This window comes from Leptinotarsa decemlineata, unplaced genomic scaffold (assembly GCF_025532065.1).
Source record: "Leptinotarsa decemlineata unplaced genomic scaffold, Ldec_3_MD MMD2_P_RNA_scaffold_12, whole genome shotgun sequence".
Classification (NCBI taxonomy): Eukaryota; Metazoa; Arthropoda; class Insecta; order Coleoptera; family Chrysomelidae; genus Leptinotarsa; species Leptinotarsa decemlineata.
This window is the reverse complement of record NW_027412526.1, coordinates 7,806,591-7,833,270: the sequence shown is the minus strand read 5'-3', so window position 1 is coordinate 7,833,270 and position 26,680 is coordinate 7,806,591. Positions and strand designations below refer to the sequence as shown.

Genomic DNA, 26,680 nt, shown 5'->3' with positions numbered 1-26,680 from the left:
CTGTCCTCCGAGCGCAATTTTCAGATGAGTGAACAAAAAAGTCGCTTGAGGCTAGATTTGGTAAGTAAGGCGGATGATCAAGCAGTTCAAATCGTAATTCGGAGATTTTCACCATGACGAAATAGACATTTTTTTCTGCAAATGTGGCGGTTTTTCCGCAAGTTCTGCCTTCAGCTTGTCAAATGATGATGCGTAGTATGCTCCTGTAATGGTTTGTCCTTTTTGCTTTTTTTGGAGCCGGTTCTTCCTTTGCAGTCCACTTGGCACATTTGATTCCATCAAGTGCGGTACATATTAATAATACGCGAAGGACTGTGGCTGCTCGTTTTTGAGGTTCAACTGAGTACACCCCGAACTCTTTTATTTGGAGAACTGCGTTGATGTGGAATAAACTTCCTGAGAACGTTTTTCCAAATGAATTTAATCTCCAGCGATTCAAATCCAGTGTGAATCACTAGTTTCGCACAGGCACCACTTTTAGAGCGCCTTGGGGATGTTCCTGTACTGTTTGTGTTTTGTCCTCACAAAAAAAGACCCCAGAGAGTCTTTAGTAATACCTGGCGTATACCGAATCCTATATAGCTGCGTGAAATACTCCATGAATTATTTAATAGTTGCAATATATAAGACCTGTTTTGCTAAATATCAATCCATTGTTTTCTTAAATTGAGACATTGATTGATCGAAATTGAGATACGTCTGAGGTGTGGCATGATAATAGTTTCGTTTATCAGTAATACTGAGTGATCGTTTGTCATAATTAATATGTTTCGTAAATAAAACTACTGATATCCAAGATATCGATAGTTCATTCCAATATAGGTTATACCCACTTGGAGTTACATGCAGATAAAGTACCGTATGATTGTTTATCTCAAATTATTCAGATATCGGAGGAATAAGTCCAGTTATCAGCCGAAGATGATTGTGGATACCAACAATCGAAACGTCGTGAAGTAACGACGTTTCGATTGTTAGTTAACATGTTAACATTTCTTGTTAATAATTTTTAATTTTCATCTGGTGTTGATAGTTAAATTTTTTTTATATTTTTTTATTGTTGCTTGTATTCAATTTTATTGTAATTTTCGTTCTTTTTTTGCTCAATATAATTGTTCTTTTTTCAGATAATCTTTTTGATTGTTTATAGATTTTTTCAGGGATTTCAAATCAATTTATATCATATTACACAATGGAAGTCTGAACTAATGAAATGATTTTTTTTGATGAGGAGTTTATACAAGTTATGATGAGGAAAACTGTTAATGATGAATCCTAAGTCTTCTGCAATTCCATTAAATTTTATAATGAAAAATCCTGAGTCTTCCATTTTATTTACTTCGACGAGATTGTCTCTGCACAAATTGTAGCTGAAATGAAATAAATATCGAAAATGTCCTTATAACTTGCAATATTAATAGGCTGGGGAGATTTACGATCCTCTACAATCTATAGTTTCGAGAAATGCATGTTCCTAAGAACTTGTTCTCTTTGGTATTTTCCATTGAAGTGATCTGTCTTTGGTAGGTGAAAAATTCAATACTTCACTTGGTTCTACTCATATGTTCTGAAGAACAAAATAACCTACTTTTGGAAGATCAAAGAATCCGATTTTTTCAAAACGTATAGACTTTCAATTTTTATTGTGCATCATGGATTACAGAAATGTGCGTCGTTGACATCGTTATCCAGTAATCTTCATAGCTTGTAATCCTTAATAATCTGCCGAAACAATAGTAAAATGGTTTTATTGATATTGGAAAGTACTGCGCATAACTCATTGAGGGAAATTACCGTGAACATTATTGACTACAAGGTCATTGAAGCAACAACTCAACTAGACACCGCCATCCGAGCCAAATCTATTACAGAGTTTAATAATTAAATACAGGGCCAGAAGTTCATATTATTTCAGATTGTGTTGAACGTTTCGTCCGTTTTAATTTCATGTGTTTTGTAGATTCACTGTAGTAGCTTCGTTTTTTGTGGCTTCGTTTTTTGTAACTTCGTTTTTTGTGGCTTCGTTTTTTTGGCTTCGGTTTTGTAGCTCCATTTTTTATGCTTTTCAGCTTATTATATGATGATAGCATTATAATAATGCACATTATTATAATGTGCAAAAAAAATTTGTCATTTTGAAATACTCAAGCGCGTCAGATTAAGATATATATGATTCATCTTTATGTTCTAGACGTGCTGTCTCATAATCTGACGATTATTTAGAGGGATTCGCCTAATCTGACGAAAAAAATCTTTTTATTTCAATTTTTTTAAATCATTGGAATTAATTAATTGAAAAGCTCAGGAAATAGCATGCAAATAAATAAGTGTATGTTTCTTAAGTAGAATACTTGTATTCAAAAGAAAATAATTTTTAAAAATGCTGAAATAAATTTAATTTTTTATAATCAATTGATTAATCAATCATCATCTTCATATTCATCACGAACGAATCTCTGTGATCAGCTCTGATGGCGTCATAGCAACAGAATTCAGAGTGGGGACGGAGTGAGAGATTAATAGATAGATAAAAAGTGAAAGAGGAATAGAAACTCGGAGAGGGAAATATAGGTATCACACAGCCTCACGCATTGAAATTTGTCGACGAATTTTTGTTATTTCGGCTTGCGGAAATCGTCAGATTATATATTTTTCGTTATCCTTGAATTATTTCCTTCAAAATAAAAAAAATTAGCTACCCGCGAGATTGTCGAAATGACGTTATTTTTTCACAACTTTGCTGTCCTCCCCTTTCTTTACGTCAGTCTCAAATTGTCAGAAAACTGGAATATACACTTTTAAGCATGTAATTAACTCACTCTACCTTAATCTGACGCGCTCGAGAATTTCTGATGATATTTTTTTCACTATACTGATCCTTTATCCTTCACGGGCGGCCTTATATATGGGGCTCATATTTGGTGGAGGTACTTCATCGGGTCCAAGGTATCCCTCTGTATATTAATCTGCCGCGCTTTAGTAAATCCCGAAATCTCCGCTTGGGCTCCTCTCAAAGGCGAAAACACACCAAAAAAGACCATGCTCACTGCATGATGGTTATCGCCTGGTGTGATTCACCATAACTTTGTGCAATCGGCCTAACCATCACAGAAGTCGAAGTTTTACCTCGCCCACCATACTCCCCAGACCTCTCGCCAACTGACTACCATCTTTTCAAGACAAAACCGGCCTTCGTTGACTTCATCGAATCCCGAGGAAACCACGAGCATCAAATTTTTATGCTGAACTTCGAAAGGGGTGTTGCATCCTGAATTAGATTCATTAAAAACAAAATGTCCTCGAAAAATATGTAGTTTTGAAAAAGTTTTTTCTTTAGAGTCATTTAAAACAAATAGTTCTCTAAAATTATGAGTATTGAACTTTTTTTTGTGTGAAATATTTTTTAACGCATGAAAATTCTTAATTGGCGATCATGAGAAGGTGTCCAGTACAGTACAGTTCAAGGTATATTCATAAAAACGGAAATATCTTTTGAAACTACCTAATAAAACTCTGATGAAATGAATAAAAAACTTTTGTCCAATCACCACTAGTTAATTTTAATTGTAGGACCGGTTTCGGGTTTGAGCCTATTAACAAATTATCAAAAAAAAAAATTTTAAATATTTTTTTTCGTTAACCAGCTGTCGCAGCCCTACGAACGACAACCCTCAGAAGTCGAAACTTGTGCGAGCTCAGCGCTAAGGACTAAAGGTCTTGATTTTAACGTGTGATTCCTAACACGGGCTGGACGATAGCAAGTGAAAATCGAGCGTTCAGCCTGGGGCTTGAACCATCGACCCACACATCGGCCGATTGACTGAGTGAATAAAGCACCCACGTCGAACCGCCGGCTACTTACCGACCAATCAAGTATAGGTAAAATTGAAATGTGAAATTTGAAAACTCGGTTATATCGGGAGTTTTTAAGTAAGATGAAAGAAGAAGTAAAACTCATAAAACACTTATAAGTAAATTATACTCAAACTGCAGAGAACAAACACAATATAGTTAAGTATAGTAGCATCAACTACTCGGGTAAACTTTCAGAAAATATTCAAAATTTCTTCTCTAAATACAAAATAACAACACCTTTCATGAGTAATAATAATTTAGTCAGAACTCTATAATGCAAAACCCAAACGAGAAAATGAAAAAATCAGGTATATACACGGTGTCCAATATAAAACTCCGTAGGCAAATGTCTAAAAAATGAAAAAGAATATCAATATTTCGTGAAAGCAGATAATTTTGGTGTCAAAAAGTCCTCTTATTTACGTAGAGATCCATCACTAGGCGTCAGCCTTGAATACTGATGAAAAAAGGCAATTTTATTGCGTATTATAAAGAGAGCCATGAATAAGTAAAAAAAATGGATATGATATGTTTTTTATGGCGAACAAACATAATTGTCACTATTGGTCAGACGTGAACCCTCATTGGGTGCAAGAAACGAGATTTCAATCTCTGTGGGGGGTTAATGTTTGGTGCGGAATCATTGATGGTTATTTGATAGGACCTAATTTTTTCGAAGGAATTCTTAATGGGGAGAGTTACTTGGTTTTTCCACAACATGTGTTGCCGAATCTCTTGTAGAATTTACCAATACAAATACGACTGAATATGTGGTTTCAACAAGATGGGGCACCTCCACATAATAATAGAATAGTTACCCAATATTTGGATGATACTTTTGATGAAAAATGGATTGGAAATAAGGGTCCAATACCATGGCCAGCTCAAAGTCCAGATATTACTCCACTAGATTTTTTGTGGGGATATATCAAAGACTCAGTTTATATGCGACGTCCACAAAATGTAGAGGATTTGAAAAATAGTATCACAAATGTTTGTGCTTCCATAACGCGAGAGACGCTTTTAGCTGTCACGAATCGGGAATCACTAAAAAGATGCAATATCTGTATTCTACGTGAAGAGAGGCAGTTCGAACAGTTACTTAAATGATTCTTGTTATCACTAATTGATTTCGTTATCATTATGTTAGTCGAGTTATGGTCAAAGTATCATATTTTTTGGTAATTTGAAATATTGATTTTAATTTGTACAGAAATACGCAACTAGATAATATTGAAGAGACAATGAAATCATAACTGATGGATTCATTTTATTAAACTCGTATTATTGCATTCACTTTGACTAAGTCATGGCCCTCTTTATAATATGCAATAAAATTGCCTTTTTTCATCAGTATTCCAGGAAAACTACTATTGTGCTATATGGCTGAATTCATAATTTAATGCAGAATCCAAAAACGAATCGGGAAATCTAGGTTACCATTTGAAAAAATTGACGTCGGTGTCGGGACGCCCTAATGGATAAGGCTGGATCTCTTCGCAAATAAGAGGACCCTTTGACATCAAAATCATCTGCCTTCACGAAATATGGATATTTCCTCTCATTTTTCAGATATTTGCCCACGGAGTTTTATATGAGACACCCTGTATAATAGAGTTTGGCGAATGCTCTGCAGTATATACAGGCCAAACCGGTAGAAATTTTGACGTAAGGCTTCGTGAACACGTCCGGTTGGACAAAAAATCTACAATGTATGAACATCTTCAAGAATCAACACATCAAATAGATAAAGATAACCTCAAAGTTCTACACATATGTAATAAATGGAAAAATGAATTTGTTAAAAGCCATGAAAATTAACAAATCAATTATAAACCAGAAATATATAAACGAGCAACTCGATTTATGTAGTTCTCCACTCTTGAATTTATAACAACCCCTATAATCCTCAGTGTTGAATTTTAGAGTTGGCACTCTAGTTCTCTAACTAACTGTCCTATCTTACCTAAAAACTCCCGATATAACCGATTTTTCAAATCTCACATTTTAGTTTTATACTTGTCATCAATCACACAAATTACCTTATAAAAGTAAATCAGAAATGAATAAAATAACAAAACAGAAAAACAATATGAATTAAAAAATATAGACCAAAGGCGAAATCAGAGATCAAAAAAGGATTTTGCATCCAGAATTGGAGTTATTCAAAACAAAAAGACCTATCGAGCTTTGAAAAGTGTTTTGTTTTGTATTAAATCTCTTTTCAACACATAAAAATTCTTTATCGGAGGCCAAAGACGAAATTAGAGCCTAAATAGAAATGTTGCATCCTGAATTGGATTTATTTAAAACAAAAGATCTGCTGAGTTATGAAAAGTTTTTTATTTGTTTTGAAATCTCTTTTCAATACATGAAAATTCTTTATCAGCGATCAAAAAAATGTGTCCAATACAGTACAGTTTAAAGTAGATTCAAGAAAACGGCTAAATCTTTTGAAAAAACCTAATTGTTACCAATACTTATTGACCTTCAGAAACATTATTGTATTTTTAAACACTGGCCACTTCCAAAACAGAATTCTACTACCTGTTTACTCGACTTATGCAGAACAACTTTCTCTGATGGTTTTTCCGTAAATAATAACATCGATACTAATCGATTATTTTGCGGAAAAGTAACACAGATGCTCTGATCAGGATTTGTTACACAATATGAGAATATTGTGTAACAATCGTGTAATTTCGTGTAAACGAAATAAAGTAACGCCGGCCGCCACTGGTAACCATAAACCAAACGTGACATAGCTAAGAGCGTGGGAATGCCCAATGTTCCCTGTCGCTCGAGAAGCAGCAAAGAATTTCGGAGAAAATTCTACGATGTTCCACTGCGATATTCAAACGCTGGCTGCAGGCGTATTCAGTCAGTTAAGTACACAGTGAAGTGGACGTTACAGTGCGGTACGCGAAGTGATCTAGTAAGGCGATAGACATTCAAATAATAGTTTAATTTTTAGTTGAAGTATTTCTTATATTCAAAGTGAAATAAAGTTAAGTTTGATTATTCAGTGTAGTCAATTATTGGTGAACCCACGGGTAAAAACGTAACAATATTGAGATAAGGAGCATCTGAAAAGTTGGCGGGTGTTACTTTGTTATATTTCATTAGAAAGCTTGTTATACTCCAATAATTCTCTGTGAAATATAGATTTCATTGTTCTTGCAAGGTTTGTTCGTGGAACAACCAAGTCATCTCTTCCTCTTTATCATATTTGTGAATCTGATGGTTAAATGTAATTGATTCGTTGAAGTAATGTGGTGCTTTCTCAGTTAGTATTTGCAATACGGAAATTATAGTAAAATATTGTAATCTATATTTTACTGCCAGAATATTAATCATTGATAATATAGGAGTATACTTATGGCATTTTAATAACAAGCGCATTTCTCTGTTTTGTAATTTTTGTAGAGTGGTAGGATTATTGTTTTATAAACAGTCGAATTAGATTGGAATGTTAGTTGTCTACTAATTGTAGTAAAGAAAAAAATTTTTTTTTAAGTTTATAACACATATACTGGAAGTGTTTTTTCAAGTGCAAAGTGTTATCAACGAAGCCCAGATATTTGAATTCTTCCACAATTTCAATAGTTTCGCTCCAATGTTAATGGAGTTGATATCAATTAAGTTATATTTATATTGAGTTGTCAATATCATAGCTTTCATTTTAGTGGTATTCAGTTCGAGTTTGTTCATGTTCAAAAACTTCGCCACGTTTTCAAGAGTCAAATTAATTTTACGTGCAATATTATGAATGTGAGAATCGCTTGCTGCAATGAGGGTATCATCTACAAAGAGGTCACTAATGAAATTTATGTCATTCGAATAAATTGTGAATAAAATAGGGCCAAGTACGCTCCCTTTAGGCACCCCGGTATCATTTGATTTGATAGGACGTTGTTTGTTAGTACATTGAGTTCTGTTGGGTAAATAACTTCTGAACTATAGCAACATTTTACCCGTTGTTCTATAATACTCTAAATTTGATAGAAAAATAGATATATCTATAGTTTCGAATGCTCCTTTGAAATCTAAAAATACTACTAAAAATACTGCCACCCAACAGGAGATAAAGTAATGATGTCGGCGACTGTTTCCATATAGCGAACTCTGTTAACAAAAACATAGACAAGACATCGAAACCTTTTGATCTTTCCGCCTAACATTCGCTCGCGATACAAAGTCTTTTAAAATGTTTCTTACTTTGAAAACTCAAATTTTTGTTTTGTCGAAATTGAAACAGTTGCTGTTTTTTGTCGTTGTGTCCGTTTAGTGGAAATCTGACATGAAAATGTAATATAAAAATGCAAAATAGTGTATACTAAAGATGAATTATAACCAACAAATTTGAAAGGGCCAAAGAATTCACATATCAAGGTGTGAGAGTGAAGGAATGTAGACTAGGAGAGAAATAAAAATAGCAGAAAATAACAAAAGGTCACAATCTCGAGATAGCTATTGAAATAAAAAATTATGTCAAGGAGAACAGGAGAAAGATTGGTATATAAGCCAATAACCACGATTATAGATACGTATGCTAGCCAATAAAAATGGCCTAAAACAACTACGAGTGTTGCAAACTACCAGAAGTTATTACAAACTAACAAACCTTTAAATATTTTTCGTATATTTCGCCTTATAATAACCTAGAATCAGCGTCAGTTTGGAGAATTGAGAGTGTGAAAAAATGGAAATTACTCATGATTGTTTACGGTTGATGGTTTAGTATAATAATAATGATAAACGTCTTCGTTACTACAACCACACAAAAAAAATAACAATATTCAGTTCTAACTACATATATAAAGTTATAGTAAAAGGCTTCGTTCAACTTTTGATATTGAACCACCATCTAAAAAGACTATTTGTTTACGATTAATCTGAAATCCCGCGAGATTTAGCATTCCAGAGACTGCATGAACACTTGAATGTGAAAAAAAAGGTTCGTGAGAATTGGTGTAAGGAAATGCTGAAAAAAATCAACTTGACATCTACAAAATCAGCTTCCACACAACGAATTGATTAAAATTTGAAGAAGAAAAACATCGGGCTGTTCAGAAACGTATTTGTACGTTCGCAAAAGTGTATCATTATGGATATTGAAAAGTTTTTTTTTGAACGGGTCAACTCAAAAATTGAAATTTGGGATAACGACATTAATACATAAATACTTTATTTTGAAGTGAAATTGACAGATGAAACTTTCAAAATGGCGATTGGGCGCCATTTGGAAAAAAAATCAAATAGGAAGGGGGACTTATGACACATTATTTTGAAGCTTCTGACGGATACTTCACAACCCTAGAATATGAAGTCAATATCTTAACCTAGTACAAAATGGCGGAACATTTAATAATTTCTTAAAGACAAATACATTAATATCGATATTTCTAGAAATATTCCTTTTTATCTGCCACATGGCAATTCCAAAACAAACCGATGAGGTTTGTTAAGTTTTTTTTTGTTTATAAAAACGACAAAAAATGTCAGTACGACAATGAACATCATTGTTCAGTTAGAATATTCTCATTTAGTTTTCAGTTTTACTAGTAGGAACGTACCACGTCAACAATCTCTAAAATGGTCCATTCTCGTCCATTGGAAGAAAATATTGAAGCCATTTTTATTTACGGTGCGACGCGTAACTTTCACGAGACCGAAAGGATTTTCCGCATCGTCCTATCTGTAGAAAATATTTGAGAGAACTTGTATTCTAATTCACAACTACCGGTAGTGTACATAAAAAAAACGTACTACTTATTCCGTCGCGAATATTTGTGAGGTGTCTCCTTCTACTGTGTGGATACTTTTGAAGAGGAATATGTATCATCCATACAAAATTAAAATGGTACACCAATTAACTGAAGATGACCCTGATCGAAGAACAGAATTCTGCGAAATTATGACGGAAACCAATGTAAGGCATCCTACCTATCTCCACAATATTTGTTATAGTGACGAATGTACATTTTTTTAAACGGAAATGTTCATAGACAAAATTGCCGTTATTGGAGTGACACCAACCCTCACGTTTTCCGGGAAACACATACCCAATATCAAGGAAAATTCACGTTTGGGTAACCAAACGTTTACGTTTGGAAAACCATATTGTAGAACCTCTATTTTTTTATCAAAATTTAACAGGGAAACTGTATTTGAATATGCTGGAAACTACTGACGTCGAAGCGAATCCTAATCAATTCATTATGGGTATTGTATCCCAACAAGATGAAGCACCACCACATTACTCCAGACAAGCAATAAACAATTTGGATACTACTTTTCTCGGTCGTTGGATGGGTCGTCGAGGTCCTACAGAATGGCCAGCCCGCTCGCATGATTTGAAACCTTTGGACTTTTTTTATGGGGCTATTTGAAGCAAAAGGTGTAATAAACTGAACCTGCTTCAATATTGGATATGCGGCAGAGAATAATAAATATTTGTAGAGATACTGACGTTACTGTGTTCGAAAATGTTCGGCGTGAAATATCGGATAGGCTGTTCATATGTCAAGAAGTTCAAGGCAACCATTTCGAGCATCTTCTGAACTGACCTCAAGCTCATTACCTCATATTATGTAGTTGAATGTCAATGTATTCAAGCAATTATTGAAACTTCCGCCATTTTGAAGTAGTTGAAGATATTGACATTATATTCTAGGGTTGTGATGAAAAGCAAAGAAAAATTGTACTCGTACAACACTGCATTAATATCATCATAACAACACTAGTTATAGGAGTATAACTGAAAGGTTCAAAAGCAAGGGATCGTACTGATAATAAAATAATTGATCTCTAAATAAAAGTTACAGTTTAAGTTTCTTGCAATTAGAAATTACCTAGATAATAAATTTTAAAGAAATTATCTCCATCAACTGTCACACATATCAACTATAGAAATCATGTAATGTTATAAGCATTTCTCTTATATGCAGTCGTCGATTTGAATCTCTTCACAAAAGAATGGACCGAGGTTTAGAAAGTTGAGAAAATCGTTTCTCAATCAATTTCAAATTAGGCAGGTTGAAATGTAATTATGTAATCATAATAGCTGTTATTTAAAATAAAAGTGTCATAAATCGATAAAGGCTAGCAGAGTTTCTACTTTTATTGTCTTGTATATTCTATTCGAGTTTTTGCTTGAAAAGAACATTTATTAATTCAAAATAATTTACAAATGACTATCAAAACAAAATTATTCATCGCACTTCATACTATTACAAATTTACGCCAACAAATTTTTCAATAAAATATAATATATAAAAAGAGAAAGTAATACAAATTATGAAATTATGAAACAACAACAACAGTTAATTTTCGCTCCGGGGCGACTTGAATAATTCCAGTGGCGCATTTGCTTTTCCAGCTGCAGGAAAACCCGTAAAAACCTGCAGCATCACTTCATCTGAAGATCTTGATCTGCCAATGTCCTTTCTTTCGTAGAATAAAATGTAGGGTTTCTCTAGAGGCTCCAATAAATTCAAGATATTGCCAGAATATTTTGTGAAATATAGGAAAATAACTTGATAGGGATATATTTTTAGGAGAAATTAATTTTTGGACTTTCTATTTCTTCATCTTTATACAAAAAAAATGGGAAAGCAATTAAGTTCAAAATAAACTCTGTACATAGACGTTACTTTCAGGTACAAAATGGAAGAATAATCTCCCCGAAACAACTACTTAAATATCGAATTACACGAAAGAAGTACTTTCCGAACAACTATTTTCATGGAATAATTTTAAACAGCAATCTCAGATGGAACCAACACATAGACCAGATAGTTGAAAAATTACGTTGCATACTTTACAAATTCAACCGGACAGTAATCATACTCAATCAAAAACAGAAAATTATGTTATATCTCTGTATAGAGGGAATAAGCACATAAGTCAAAAATGTTCACTTTTCAGGAGGGGATAAAAACTGATTCATTCAAAAAAAAAAACAACCCACCATCAATACTCTTGGATGAATTGAAAATGTTTGCAATTTACACTTAGTACACAGATTTGAAAAAAATACACAACAGAATGTATTGATATTCAATTGACTTGAAACGAGAAACAGTTATACACTGTGTCCGTAAAGTATGGAACAAATTCATTTTTAGCTAAACAGGTCATTTTAAGAAATAATCCCGAAACACGTCGATTTTTTATGTTAATTTACCGCATTTTAAAATAATAATCTAATATACAGGGTGAATTACGTTCGAGTAATGACGTCACCGTAATTTTTTTTAAATGGAACACCCCCATTTTGTCTCAATTTTCGGATTACTCTAGCTGAGCTGATTCCAAAAATGTATCACATGTTGATTCCAATTGGTACAGGGTGGACAAAAATACAGTAGTTGTGTGTGTGTGCTAATAAAGTAACGCGTAACATTCTTTATTAGGTAAATTAACAATATTATCAAAAATACTTATTGTCTAGCGGACAGAATATGCTGGAATACATGAATTTATATTAAATGTTCGAACTGCAGCCCTTGCTGTATTTGACAGTAACCCAAACGGTGTACAAATTCTTGTTGAATCTTGTGTATGGTTTCTTGCGTAATATTGTTTATTTCTGTTCGAATTTTCGCTTGTACATCTTCAATATTTGCTGGTTTCGTTTTATAAATAACATTCTTCAGATGGCCCCACAGAAAATAATCCAAAGGATTTAAATCTGGTGACCTCGCTGGCCATTCAGTGGGTCCACGTCTACCAATCCACCTGTTCGGAAAAATTTCATCCACGTACCTTCTAACATCTACAGCATAATGTGGAGGTGCACCATCCTGTTGAAACCATAAACTTTCATCAAAACCTCCAGGATTACGTCTGCTGGGAAATAAATTACGTAAAGTAGATACGAGATACCCCCTTAAAAACTCAAAGTACTTTGCCCCGTTTAAATTACCTTCGGTAAAGTAGGGTCCAATGATTCGATTTCGTACAATTCCAGCCCATACATTTACCTTTTGAGGGTATTGTGTATGATGCACACGCATCCAGTGGGGGTTTTCTTTTGCCCAGTATCTACAATTCTGACGGTTAACCTCACCATTTAACGTGAAAGTGGACTCATCGGAAAAAATAATGTTTTGTATCAAGAGAGGGTCTCGGTGACATTTATCCATCATTTCTTCGCAAAATTGGAGTCGTCTTTCGGGATCATCTTCGTTTAATTCTTGCACAAGTTTGATTTTATAAGGATGCCTTTTTTCAAGCTTCAATAGTTTGTGTACCGTTGTTTTGCCAACACCGATTTCGCAACTAACTTTACGAACAGAAGTGTGCGCATCTTCTTCAAAACTCAGTAAAACATCTAATGCTGTATCAGCATTTGCAGGGGGACGACCTGATTTGCGTACATTTGCAACCGTACCAGTTTCTCGAAATTTCGTTTCCAACTTACTGACTGTTGAACGCGTTATAGGTCTTTCTGGATATTTATCATTAAACAAATTGCACACTTCCATCTGAGTTCGCGATCTGTCTCCATACCCAATCATCATAAGTATTTCAATTCTTTGTTTTACACTTAACTCCATTTCTACTTCCAATTAAATCTAAGCAATCATTCGAATATTCACGAATACCAAAAATATTGTAGTACTAAACTGTCACTGAACATCAATAAATTACTAAACAAATAATGATATTTCACAAAAAACTAGACGACTATGTTTTTTATAAATGTAGATAAGAAATACTTTCTTTCATATTCTGTCTGCTAGACCACAAGTACCAAACATGTTTGGAAACAGCTCATTTTTATTACTCTAAACATGTAGCAAACTACGGGGTGTTACATTTAAACCAATTGCCGCTAGACAATAAGTATTTTTGATAATATTGTTAATTTACCTAATAAAGAATGTTACGCGTTACTTTATTAGCACACACACAACTACTGTATTTTTGTCCACCCTGTACCAATTGGAATCAACATGTTATACATTTTTGGAATCAGCTCAGCTAGAGTAATCCGAAAATTGAGACAAAATGGGGGTGTTCCATTTAAAAAAAATGACGGTGACGTCATTACTCGAACGTAATTCACCCTGTATATTAGATTATTATTTTAAAATACGGTAAATTAACATCAAAAATCGACGTGTGTCAGGATTATTTCTTAAAATGACCTGTTTAGCTAAAAATGAATTTGTTCCATACTTTACGGACACAGTGTATAATATTGACTTACGTTTGTTTAAAGGTGATTGACAATGTGAACTAACGTGGCTTGAAATCTCTTAACTTTTTTTTATTTATATTTATTTGTATTTCTTTATTTTTTATTCAATCGTTTTAATTTTACTTGTATTTTATTTTACTATTATTTCATTTCAGGTTATTTTTGCTTATTATAATTGTTATTTTCAGCTATTTATTTTTAATTCTTATTTTTCAGTTGTTTCGGGAATTTCAAATCATTTTACATATTAGACAATGGAAGTCCGAACTACGGAAATTCATTGACTTACGCGATCTGCCACACAGTACAAAACAAAAACGCCTTCTACTTAGAGTGAATTAACCAAAAAAGAATAAGTGAAAAGTAATTGAGTTAAGTGATAAGAACTAAAATTATCAAATTCTCAGACTGAAATAAAACTGAAAGAAAGAACTAAAATTATCAAATTCTCAGACTGAAATAAAAATTGCAGTTTTTCAATTGAGCATTTGAAAAGTTAGTGTTCGGAACATTCATTATGATTGTCAGCATTAAATCTGGATCTGTCGATAGAGTTGAGTCGGATGAAACACACGTGGAATAAACTCTAGTAGGGACAACAGATCAGCTTTTTTTTCTTTAAGGCCGCCATACACTGCAATGTTGCCCGACAATTTTAACCGTGACGAGTAAAATTGTGCGTGCAAAATTGCAGTGTGTGGCGTAGTACTGACAATCTTACTCGGCAATTTGAATTACGGTCGCCACCATAATTTTACACGTACGTGCCAACAGGTTCGTTCAAGTCGACGTTGTGTGGGCATAGTAATCTTAACCGTCATTCATCGACAGCGAAAACTCGTTAAAAAACGGTGTGTTTCTTGCAAAAATAATTCAAACATGGATACAAGAACTTGGAGCAAAGATTTAGTAATAGAGTTTATTGAGTTATATAGAAGTCACCCTTGTTTGTGGAATGTAAACTGCAAACAAAATAATGAAAAACAAAGCGTACCAGGAATTAGTGACGAAAGTACAGCAGGTAGACCCTGATGTGACGAAGGAGAAAAGAAAATAGATTCCATGAGAGGATCAGTAAGAAAAGAAAGGAAGAAAGTAATAGATAGCAAAAAAATACGGCGTAGAAAGTGACGCAGTATATGAGCCACATTTGTGGTATTTTACATATTTTCAGTTTTTAGAGGATCAAGAAGTTCCGCGTCAGAGCCAATCCAATATTGAAAGTCATCATTAACTAGCAGAACAGGAACATTTACAACAGGTGATAATAAAAATATATGAGATATTTTCTATGTTTATGTAAGGAATTGTAAATTTTTTTGTAAAGAAACCAAGTATTTATTTGTTAATTGTAATACCAACAAATTGAACAGTTATTTGAATTTTCACAGTTTGAACATGTTGGAGATGAAAAGGAAATATGTTAATATTTATGTTATAAAAATACACTGTGTTAACTTCTCCTGATTTTCAACCGGAACTCGGTGAAATTGTTGCACATTTGAAATGGTTAAACTGAAAATAAGGTGATTTCACAAAGAAGTATAATAACAAAATTGTTTTTATAGACAAAGAGCGAAGCTAAACAATGTGGTAACGGTGAAACTAAGATTGTTTGAAGGTGCTTGACAATGTTTCTGTATAAGAAGAAATATTCAGAACTTCCATTGTCTAAAACGGAAAGGCATAATTCTATGCTAGAACAGATAAAATTAAATTACTGTGAAATTATGAAGTGCTGAAAATGAAAACTGCTGAAATAATTAAACGATATGTTGAAAATAAAATAACTAAAGTACGTCTTTTTGTAACTTCAATTCAGTTAACAAATTAATATGTGAAAATTGCTGTCTTTTCAGCAGCCAACCACCTGAGACGTTTTTTTCTATGTTGCCTTTTTATCATTAATGCCGCTGCTACTGCCAGTTTATGTGCTCGTTTCATCGTGTCGCTGTCCAAACTACCTGCGAACTGGCTTTGTGACCTGACAATGTATGAACGCTTCGTCCCTACAATTTTGCACGCACAATTTTACTCGCCACGGTTAAAATTGTCGGGCAACATTGCAGTGTATGGCGGCCTTTAGATATTGGTTATAACGTACTTTAAATTTTTGGGACGTTGCCATCATCAGCTAACCATTTCGCGGATATTTTCTATCGCAAAAACGACACCTTCTGGTATGGTTCATAATCATCTAAGCTGGTTTTGAATTGGATGATATCAAACCGTTCGCTGTACTTTAAGGTACGCACAGGTTGCCACTTAAAATCGTTGTGTGCAACGTTTTTTTCTTTTCACGAATATACCTTCCAACAAATTTGAGAATTCTGAAAAGTCGTCTTGGATCATCTCAATAACCGAAAATCTAGGACCGCACGATCGGACCAACTGATACCAATCATGGGGATGGCCTCTGAAAGTACTGCTTTTATGTGTTTTCTTTCAAATACAGTATGATCAAAATCGACTTTCGTGTATGAGTCTCCAGACAACATGAATTTATGTTCATTCGGGCAAATTCTTGGACACTTTTGCAAAACTAACGTTAGCATCTCCGCTACATACGAGTTCTTGTTCTGTTCTCCGCACGTATATGAATGCACGTATATGTGAAAGTATCTATACAAGAGAGACAAATTCGCAACCTTTCTTCGATGTTCCAGACTATCAAGGTTGCAAGTGAAATTTGCGTCTCCAATATGCTCAGGGGCGGAACTTCATACATGAGAAGAATACTCCAAAGAAGATCTGATCTGAGCTTTACTGAGGTATGTACAGTTTTCTGGTTCGAAACATTGTTCCAAGCTTTTGAGAAGCAGCCTTTGCAATTCCAGCGACATGATTGTGCCGACAAGGGAGGCTTAGCCTCCCCATAAAATTTGAGGCTATTCATCGCAATAAATCAAAAGATATTGACAAATAACTATTTTTTTTTTCTAAAAATGCTTGGGTATCATTACTTTACCATTAATTTTTAATATAAATACATAATATGCCCAAAAAAACACTATCACTCACTACGTAGTACGTACCACACTGCATCAACAAAACTCAAACGCACCGCCCATGAACAAATAACGTATAAACTATCAACCCGAAATGATAAATGCCATACGTTGCAAGGGAGCCAAGCCTCCGACCACTTTAAAAAACACGAGCTCCACGAGACCGATCCAATCAGAGACATACGTCCCGATTTGTAATTTCAGTTGCAGAAATTATAGCGTCAGAGGAGGCTTGCCTCCAGTTGGTCTCCGTTAGTGTACGAATGCATTTGTTTTTTATTTAATTATTCGTACGGGATACCGTGACGGACCAGGACTTAAAAATATTCCGTAGTAGTTAGTTGGTACGATAAATGCGATTGGTTAACCGGCTCCATTGAACAAGAAAAACTTTTTTGTTGGCCCTGTGTTTTATTTTCCGTACAAACCGAATACCAAACGTGGTCTAAAATAGGATACTCCGATTTAAAAAATTCACCTCGTGTTATGGGGCAAATATGATTCACAATTTGGCACTTTTTTAAACGGTAGCGTTTTTTCGGGCTCCTCAAAAACCATCTAAAATGAGCTTATTATAGACAGTGTGGCATACATTATTAAGGAAAATATAAACAAGGAGATTGAAAATGTTTCTTTTTTTGCATGGGAAATTGATGAAACTACCGATCTTACCTGTACCTACATCACAACTTTTAATCGTTTTTAGATATGTCAAAGATGGTAATGTGGTAGAACGTTTTATGGGTTTTCATGATGTTTCATCTGAACGCACAGCTGACGATGTGTTTAATTTTTTAATTCGTACGTGTGACACCTATAATTTTAGGCAAAAGTTAATTGCGCAAACCTATGATGAGGCTGCGGTCATGGCTGGCCATTTAAATGGTTTACAAACTAAAATAAAGTCCATAGCTCCTCATGCACTTTTTACGCATTGTCATGCCCATGACAATGCGTACTATATACATTGTCATACCCATGACAATGTATATAGTATTAAGCAAAGCGTGCAACAACATAAAAATTTTCGCGCCTCCGGCGGGCTTTTCTGTGTGTATATAGTCTATATGATTTAAGCCTCCCCTGTTCCCCAATGCACGAGCCGTCACTGATTTTTCTTGTCTTTTTTTAGAATGGGCTAAACACGAGCAATCTTCCAACAAGAAGAAAAACCTCCTTCCTTGTAAGACAGGTTGAATAGTCTGAAAAATACTGGTGCGAGTTCATTTGCGTACTTTTTAAGTACGATAACGAGCACTTCATCAGGACCAGACGCCTTATTGATATTGAGCTGTTTCAAAATTCGCCTGACTAGACGTTGTCGGAAAATAATTTTCGGCATTGTGGATTCTACTGTGGGAAAAGTGGGAGGTGTCTTTTCCAGAAAATCGACCGTGGAGTGAGACGCAAATTGTTCAGCTAGTAGATTTGCTTTTTTTGGCTGTTGTTGCAATTACCCATCCGCTTGTGTTAGTAGTGGAATTGTGGATTTTGTTTTGGTTAACAGCTTCAGCTACCGACTAAAAGGATCTAGGCCCGTCGGGATTGCCAAGTAGTTTATACCTAATACTCTGATTGTGAAGTTCTTTGTTTTCATTTATTCTAAGTTTGCATCTGTTGCAAGTATCAACAAACCTAGTTCGGTTTTCGGCACTAGAATATCTGATATCTGCGCTGCAGGTAGGCGATACTTTTGAAGGCAACATCTTGCTGGCAATTTTTATTGAACCAAGGATAGCCGTCAGAAGTTCGTTTCATTGAAAAAGGAATATATGCATCCATGTATGATAGGATAACTTCCATGACTTCTAAACTATAGTCCGTTCATAATTTGTCGATAGCACAAAATGAGGGCCCAAGTCATAAAACGGTCGTAAAACTCGTAAAATCATAGGCGGAGGTTCCTGAGGTGTTTATTCATTGAATATAAAGCTTCAGTTTATATTCGAAACTTGCCTTGAAAGGGTGAAGTTGTTACGAACGAAAATAATTTTTGGTTTAGTACATTTTTTAATGGCATTTAATTTACGGCTCGTTGGTGTTTCGGCGTCTACGGCAGTAATTAACGTCTCTAATATTAATTTTGCGAATTTTGTGCAGTGCGTGAGTAACTTTTTTTCATATTCCTACAAACATATACGTACCTTTCGTTCCTGCTTGTTTTGTTTGATTGCTTGCGATGGCTTCGTCATCATCATCAACATCATCAAGTTTTACACCGGTACTGTTGCGTACAGTCAGTAAGTCTGTCTATTCACCAAGAGAGAAGACTATTGTTTTGAACGTACACGATGCTCTGGTTTCTCAGAATCCCACAAACACTGTTCAGAACATAATCAAGAGTTGTGCCAACATGACGGGGGTAGGGGAGTCAACAATATATAGGTTCCTATCAGAAAGAAAAAAAAAGGTATAGCTAACCCAAATACAAACGAATACTAAAAGAGGGGGAGAAAACCTATTGAAATTGATGAATTTGCCAAAAATGGTATTCGAAGGAAAATTCACGAATTTTTTTACAAAAAAGAAATACCCAACTTAAACAAAATTTTACAAGAAGTTAGAGACGACCCGGATTTGCCTCATGTCGGACGAACCAAATTGTGGCAAGTTTTAAAAGAATTAAATTTCCGGTGGGAGAAATCAGACCGAAAATCACTTTTGATTGACCGGGAAGAGATAATATGTTGGAGAAGAAAGTATCTAAGATCTATACGAAAATTTCGGGCTGAAGGAAGGCCAATTTACTATCAGGACGAAACGTGGGTAAACGCAGGTCATACTCTCACAAAAATTTGGACAGATAAAAATATATCAAGCTCCAGGCAAGCCTTTATGGAAGGTTGGTCTACTGGTATTTTCCCACCCTCTGGTAAAGGCAGTAGATTAATAGTTTCTCACATTGGCAGTGAAAAAGGATTTGCTAAGCATGGTTTGTTGGAATTTGAATCCAAAAGCACAAAAGACTATCACGAGGAGATGACAGCTGATGTTTTCGAAGAGTATTTTGAGCAGATGATTGAACATATACCACCAAACTCAATTATAGTATTAGATAATGCACCTTATCATTCACGACTAGTTGAAAGACTTCCAACGACTGCGTGGAAGAAACAGGATATCATTGACTGGCTTCGGAATAAGTCCCTGCCTTACGAAGATGGAATGGTTAAAGCAGAACTTTTAAAAATTGCCCGGCAACACAAATCTAAGTTCAAGAAATACGTAGTTGACAAAATGGCGGAAAGACGAAACATCACAGTCCTTAGACTTCCACCCTACCACTGCGAATTAAATCCAATTGAACTCATTTGAGCACAAATGAAAAGCTATGTGGCTAGAAAAAATACGTCATATAAAATACAAGCTGTACGTGAATTGTTATATGAGTCTTTACAACATATTACAGAACAAAATTGGCGAGATGCAGTAAGACATGCAATAGAAGAAGAACAAAAAATGTGGGATCTTGACAATATAATTGATGCGACTGTAGAGACACAACCGCTAATTATTAACCTGCAAGACGACTCGGATTCCGAAGATGATCCTGTTTATTTTGAATTTGAATAGTTTTGTGAGTAATCGTAGTTTATATCATTTAAAAATAGGTATTAATTAAATAAATGTATCTTTTACAAATTGCAAGTAACTTATTATTTTTGAATAAAATAAAGAAATTTTTTTAAAATAAAAATACAGTTTACAGTACCTACAGTTTAAGAATATTAATATATTTATTCATTTAAAATAACTAATGTTTTAATCATATACTCTACGACACTGGTCACTCATTTCCACTCAAAATACCTACATAATCGGATTAAAAGTTTTATAGCTGTATTGTATTTCTTCAGATACAAGGTGGGTTAGTCGAAAACATCTTAAACTGCCAGTTTTAGTTTGGTTTTTGTTATTATATCATATTAGCTGTCCTCTCTGTATTTCAGTTCTCTAATGAGGGTCAAACTTGCAGTGAGCTATCAACAAATTATGAACGGACTATAGTATTAAATCAAGAATAAAACAAATTCTGTGTTTCAGGACGAATCGGGGTACTTATAAACTTGTTAATATAAATATGAATCAACAGAAAATATTGTCATCTAATTGTATAAGAGTATAAGATGTGTAGGTATTCTAATTGATGAAACATTAGGTTTTACTAATCATATATAGAAATGATTGGCAAAAACCTAAGTCAAATTTGTTACAGCCTTGGAATTCTTCTTTCAGAATTCTGACAAAACTGGACCGTTGCAAAATATTCCTTAGTCCAACTCTGCCTAATAAGAGAAAACGCGGAACAGATACTCCAGTCGCTCACTATCGCTACTGAATGATTCAAATTTTACTTTCGTGATGATATCTCCTCAATTTCAATTGAAGAGGAAAAAAACTATACAGTGTGTGCCACATCGAGTTTCCATTAGGAGCTGGAGATGCTGAAGCTTTTAGAAGATATAGATCTGTTTGGGTATATACCGGAGGGTTCAGAAGTTATGCCAAAAATAGCATAAAAAAATGGATCTATTCAATCGTTTATATTTTCGAAGAAATTTCATTTGAGGAGTCTTTTTTGTTCTGGAGATATTTTGGAACAATTTTTTCTTGATATTGAAATACGCCCTATTTTATTTTTGAGATGTGATTTCTTATTGAAAAAAATATATATTATTTTCAACATTGAACTTCATTGAACTTCAGCATAAACTTCGAAAAATAAGTGGTATACTATAAAAATATATAGTGTTTTATTGAATATCAGCAAGTAAATGGAAATATATATTTTCAAAGAGGTTACATATGAGAGATTTTATATCGTTCAAGGCCTAGAATTCCTAAATCTTCGGGTAGCAAACCTTTTGGAGGATTATAAAAAGAAGAGATTTTTGTAATAACAGTCTGTTTAGGATACTGAATCCTGATAACTATTCAATAATGAAATAACACATTCCAAAATCTTCTACTGAGAGTAACTCTGTCAATAAAATTGTTTTCGGAACCACTTGGTATATATTCCATATTTTTTTTTTTAATTCAATTAACACTTCAAAATGAGATTTTTCACCAATAAAGTGTCACTTGCGTAGGTCATGAATTTTCATGTGTCGGCCAATTCCATCGCATAGATTTTCAAATGTAAAATAAAATATAGGGTGTTCTCCATTTGAAAATAAAAAGAAAATGTTCTAAAGTTTTCATTCTAACAGTACTAGAAACAAAATTTTTCGTTGTGAAATTATTCGATAATAAAAACACCTCCATAACAAAACAAAACTTTTGAATGAGTGTTCATTAAAATTGGAGATGGTTAAATACACATATTTTTGCAATGATTCCTGAACCTCTCTAACTGAATCCGAAGTTGGAAAACAATGAATATCATTTCTTTACAAAAAAATACAAACTTGGATCCGCCACGATTCTACTGGGTATAGTCGAAGTAATCTTTATTGTGAATAGTTAAAGCTATCGGCATACCAAAGGCCAAAAAACAATACAGAGAAATAATGCCGCTACGATGCCACGTGGACCGAAGAACTGGCGTATTAGATAATTTTTACTAACCGAATTTTATGATTGGCTGAAGAGTCATTAAATTAAATTTGAAGTCATGTTACGGAGACGACTAGAATGTGTGAATGAGTATCGCCGTTGTGTCGTCAATGTTCAGTTCAGGAAGTAATCGCGATTTGCGTGTTGAAATTCGATATTGGTGCAGTTATAATTATTCAAAATTTTTGTTATCTATTTAAAATGTGGCGTCCTTGGACAAGTACTAATAGTAATAACGAGTGTGATAACAACGCAGACTGTTTCCAGTGTAGTGATTCCAATAGCAATATATATATATATATATATATATATATATATATATATATATATATATATATATATATATATATATATATATATAATCAAAAATTAAACAATTTGTGGACACAACACTCCAAAAAGGGGGGCAAACCGCGGACACGTGTTTCTGGCTATTGGCCTCATCAGCGCGGTGCAGCCAAGTGTAAAGATGGGCAACACTTGTTTGCCAAAATCAGGAAACAATACAAACGCACGGTGTCAACAACAGGAGCCAACCGCACATTTGTGGTTCCAGTTAGAAGACCTAGAATTCCTAGGCTACATCTAACATGACCACGGAGGCAGCTATAGCTACCTGCTATAGCTGTTGTTAATTTTCTGTTATTCTAGAATACACTTCTCGTAACCTACACTCAAATGAATGATTTTAAGGGAATATTATCCACAAATCCAGTGGCGTAGTCAGATTTTTATTACAAAACGCTTGCACCACAAATCTCTCACATTACCATATTTTCAGGAGTTATAACTGTAGAACGCATTGAGCTGTTGACTTCGGATTTTCACTGTACAAATTCACTGGTGTTCTACTTGGTGATGACAGTGTTGTCAGATCTCAAATATGTCTATAATCTGAATAAAAATTACAAACAAATACTTTGTTTCCAAAATTGAAGTTGTTGTAACTTCGTTGTTAACAAATATTTTTTAATGAAAATTTGACAGTTTTGATTTATAACGACTACGAATCCAGTGGTGTAGTCAAATTTGAAAACAAAAATTGCCTAATAAACTTTTGCCGTTTTTGACAAACAAAAAACACCATAGAGTGCCTTGGAAATGAAACTAAAATTGTGAAAGTTAGTGTCAAGATACAGTTTTTCATGCTTAATATTTCAATAAAAAAAAATTGAGATTGATTGAAAAATGCACATTCTACAGGGGTGGTTCCATTTTAAATGGGTCACACTGTATATATATATATATATATATATATATATATATATATATATATATATATATATATATATATATATATATATAAGTGGATAATCTTGGCGACTGGAGAAATGTACAGCAAAATGGATTAACGGGGTCTCTCAGTCAAAAAATCAAATCTCTGTTCTACTTTGCCAAGCTTTCGCTTCTAATGGGAAGCTTCTTCAGGGCAGTAAAAATTAATTAAAAACAATAAATTGTATAATTCAGTGTTCATATAGAAGTATTTGTTTCGAAAGAATTTTTTCTTTCGTATAATTCAATGTTTATATGGAAGAAGCTGTTTCAGGAGGACTTTCTTTTAGTTTGTGTCTGAAAGTTACTTCTTTGCTTGATCTACACATCCATGTATAGAGTTACGTCCTTCCTGTCTTTGGAAGACTCCCTCATCCTTTTTTTTGTATCAAGATGGAGTAGTAGAAAGCCAAAAACTTTCTTTCCCATATATATATATATATATATATATATATATATATATATATATATATATATATATGATTATTGAATACCAAAAATTAGTTTAGCTCCCTAACTATATTCATCTTTAACTTCCAATGAAAGCTCAATGCGACACACACTGTATACATTGCGGTATTCAAAAATCTAGTAAGTCTTCAATGATTTATTGAATGAATACTTGCCTCGATGTTGCCCATGGTTTGAAAGGCGGTGAATATCAACATGAAGGATAATCCCAACAACAAAACATTAACAAAACTCTTGTCTATCATTTTGACGAGCGCGTTTCCACTTTTAGGTGACTAGTGTACTGACTCGACTGAGTGAGAATGGTTGAATCGCATTATTTTATAAATTTAAGTAGGAGGTGTGTCGATCGCGTCAGCGAGTGCTGATAAGTTATGTATCTGATACGCGTGTGTACACAATAAGAGCGGTAGAGCAGGGCCTGAAGCCTTCAAAAATACTAAAAAGTGAAAAAATTAATAGTAGGATGAAACCCATTAGAAAAGGAGGAAAATGTGATAAAAATGAAAGGAAAAATAAATTACGGGCGATCTGAGTTCGGGAAGTGGAAGGGGTGAGTTTTTAAGGGTAAAAAATGGTTTATCTTGATTTCCGGCAACACTACAAGTCCTATAGAAAAAGTTAAATGGCAAAGTTGTAGGTAATAAAAAGATTTACAACTTTTGTATTCACAATTTTTTCACATAACCTCAAAATTAATGTGAAAAATTACAATAACCAAGTTTTTGGTTTTTTTTTTATCTTAAAAAAAATATATTTTTTTTTCAAGTTTGGTGAAAACTTACCTTTTTATGTCCCAAATACACTGTAATTTATTTGATTTAAAATATTTATTTCTTCGCCTTATTTTGACTTAATATCAAAAAAGCACCCTAATTTTCAATAGAAAATTATCGCGTCAAAATATCAGCTCGGTGTGATTTTTGTTCTTTGAAATCTCTGCTTTCTGATGGTGTAAAAAATATACATTACTATAGTAAACGTTCTCAGAAAATGTAAAAAATCGAAAAAAACTCGAATTCGATTTTTTTTTGATCATTATGTACAATTTTATCAAAAAATGTGATTGCTGCAATTTTGTTCAGTTAAAAAGTTTATTTATTCAATTCTAATTACATTCATGTCATAGTAAATCTCATAAAATATAAATATACATGTAATTCGTACTATTGAATTTAGATACTTCATTTTGATTACGTTATTGATTATAATAGTTTTAAAAACGTTAATCTTGTTGTTTATACATACCTTATCTTGAATTTTGAATTTTAATCACTTATCCATTAGTTTTTGTCTCTTTGATGACATTTCTTCATCGTTAGATTTGACAAACCTTCCCAATTCTATAGTTGATCTTCGAAATCTTCAAGACCATCACCTTCTTCGTCTCCAATATTATTTCCAGTCTGCATTGGTTCTTCATCCACAATTTCGTCTGAATCATTAACTTCCTCGTTGGTTTTTTCTTCCATATTGGAGCAATTTTCAGAACCATGAAAATTTTAGCATAAATTTGTGCATTTTAAACCATGTTTTCGACAGCTACATTTCAAACTACATTTCCAGTCTCACAGCTGCAGCAAATGATTTTAAGCAATACATCTGGAATTAATTCGTTTTCTGTAAATTTGGGCATAATACAACGTTGGTGTTGCTTCCAGCCCCAATCTGTTGCTGTCAGTTCGTTACCCAACCAAGTTTGAAGCTAATAATATGCCCTATAACAATGTTGTTCTGCTGCTCCTTCTGTGGGTGGAGGGTGTGCCAAAATGAAAGATGGTTTGATTTTTGCCAATTGATATTTTTGAAATCTCAATTGATTCAGTGTTATTTCTTCATTTTTGAATGTATAAATAGATTTGATTAATTGTTATGCATTTTTTTATATCTTCTTCACTTGCATCTTCCTTATAAAAAACATATGAAATATAGTCGAAGTAGCCGGTATTGTGCATAGTTAAAGCTGTCGGCGATCTCAAAGGCCAAAAAACCAATACAGAGAAATAAAGGGTAAGAAAGTTTTTGGCCTTCTACTTCTCCATCTTGATTCCAAAAACGTTCTTTCCCAAAAAGTAATCCTTCCTAAAAATATACCCTTTCAATTCATCTGATTTTTTTTTATTTCATTCCACGAACTCAACTAGTCTTTTTGTCTCAATCTCAAGATAATTAAATCAAATTTAATGATATATTCTGATTAAATCGAATTGAAATTGAGTGGAAATAGAAACTGGAACGGTGAAAAACCACTGTGGACCCACTCGTATGAAACAAATTTCATTTGTGTTTATACAGTGTCATC

At 33.8% G+C, this 26,680-nt stretch overlaps 1 protein-coding gene across 2 annotated transcripts in view; it reads right to left on the bottom strand.

Annotated features, from left to right (window-relative positions):
- Nucleotides 1–24,690, bottom strand: part of LOC111511848 (UNC93-like protein MFSD11) — a 59,576-nt gene extending 34,886 nt beyond the window's left edge. Inside the window, exon 1 of one of the 2 annotated variants that reach the window (XM_074173602.1) lies at nucleotides 24,534–24,690. In XM_074173602.1, the coding sequence (XP_074029703.1) occupies nucleotides 24,534–24,623 (90 nt within the window). In that variant the 5' untranslated portion in view covers nucleotides 24,624–24,690. Of the gene's footprint in view, nucleotides 1–19,217; nucleotides 19,281–24,533 lie in introns of those variants that run through there. The other variant, XM_074173610.1, reaches the window with a different exon arrangement.
- Between the last annotated feature and the right edge of the window lie 1,990 nt (nucleotides 24,691–26,680).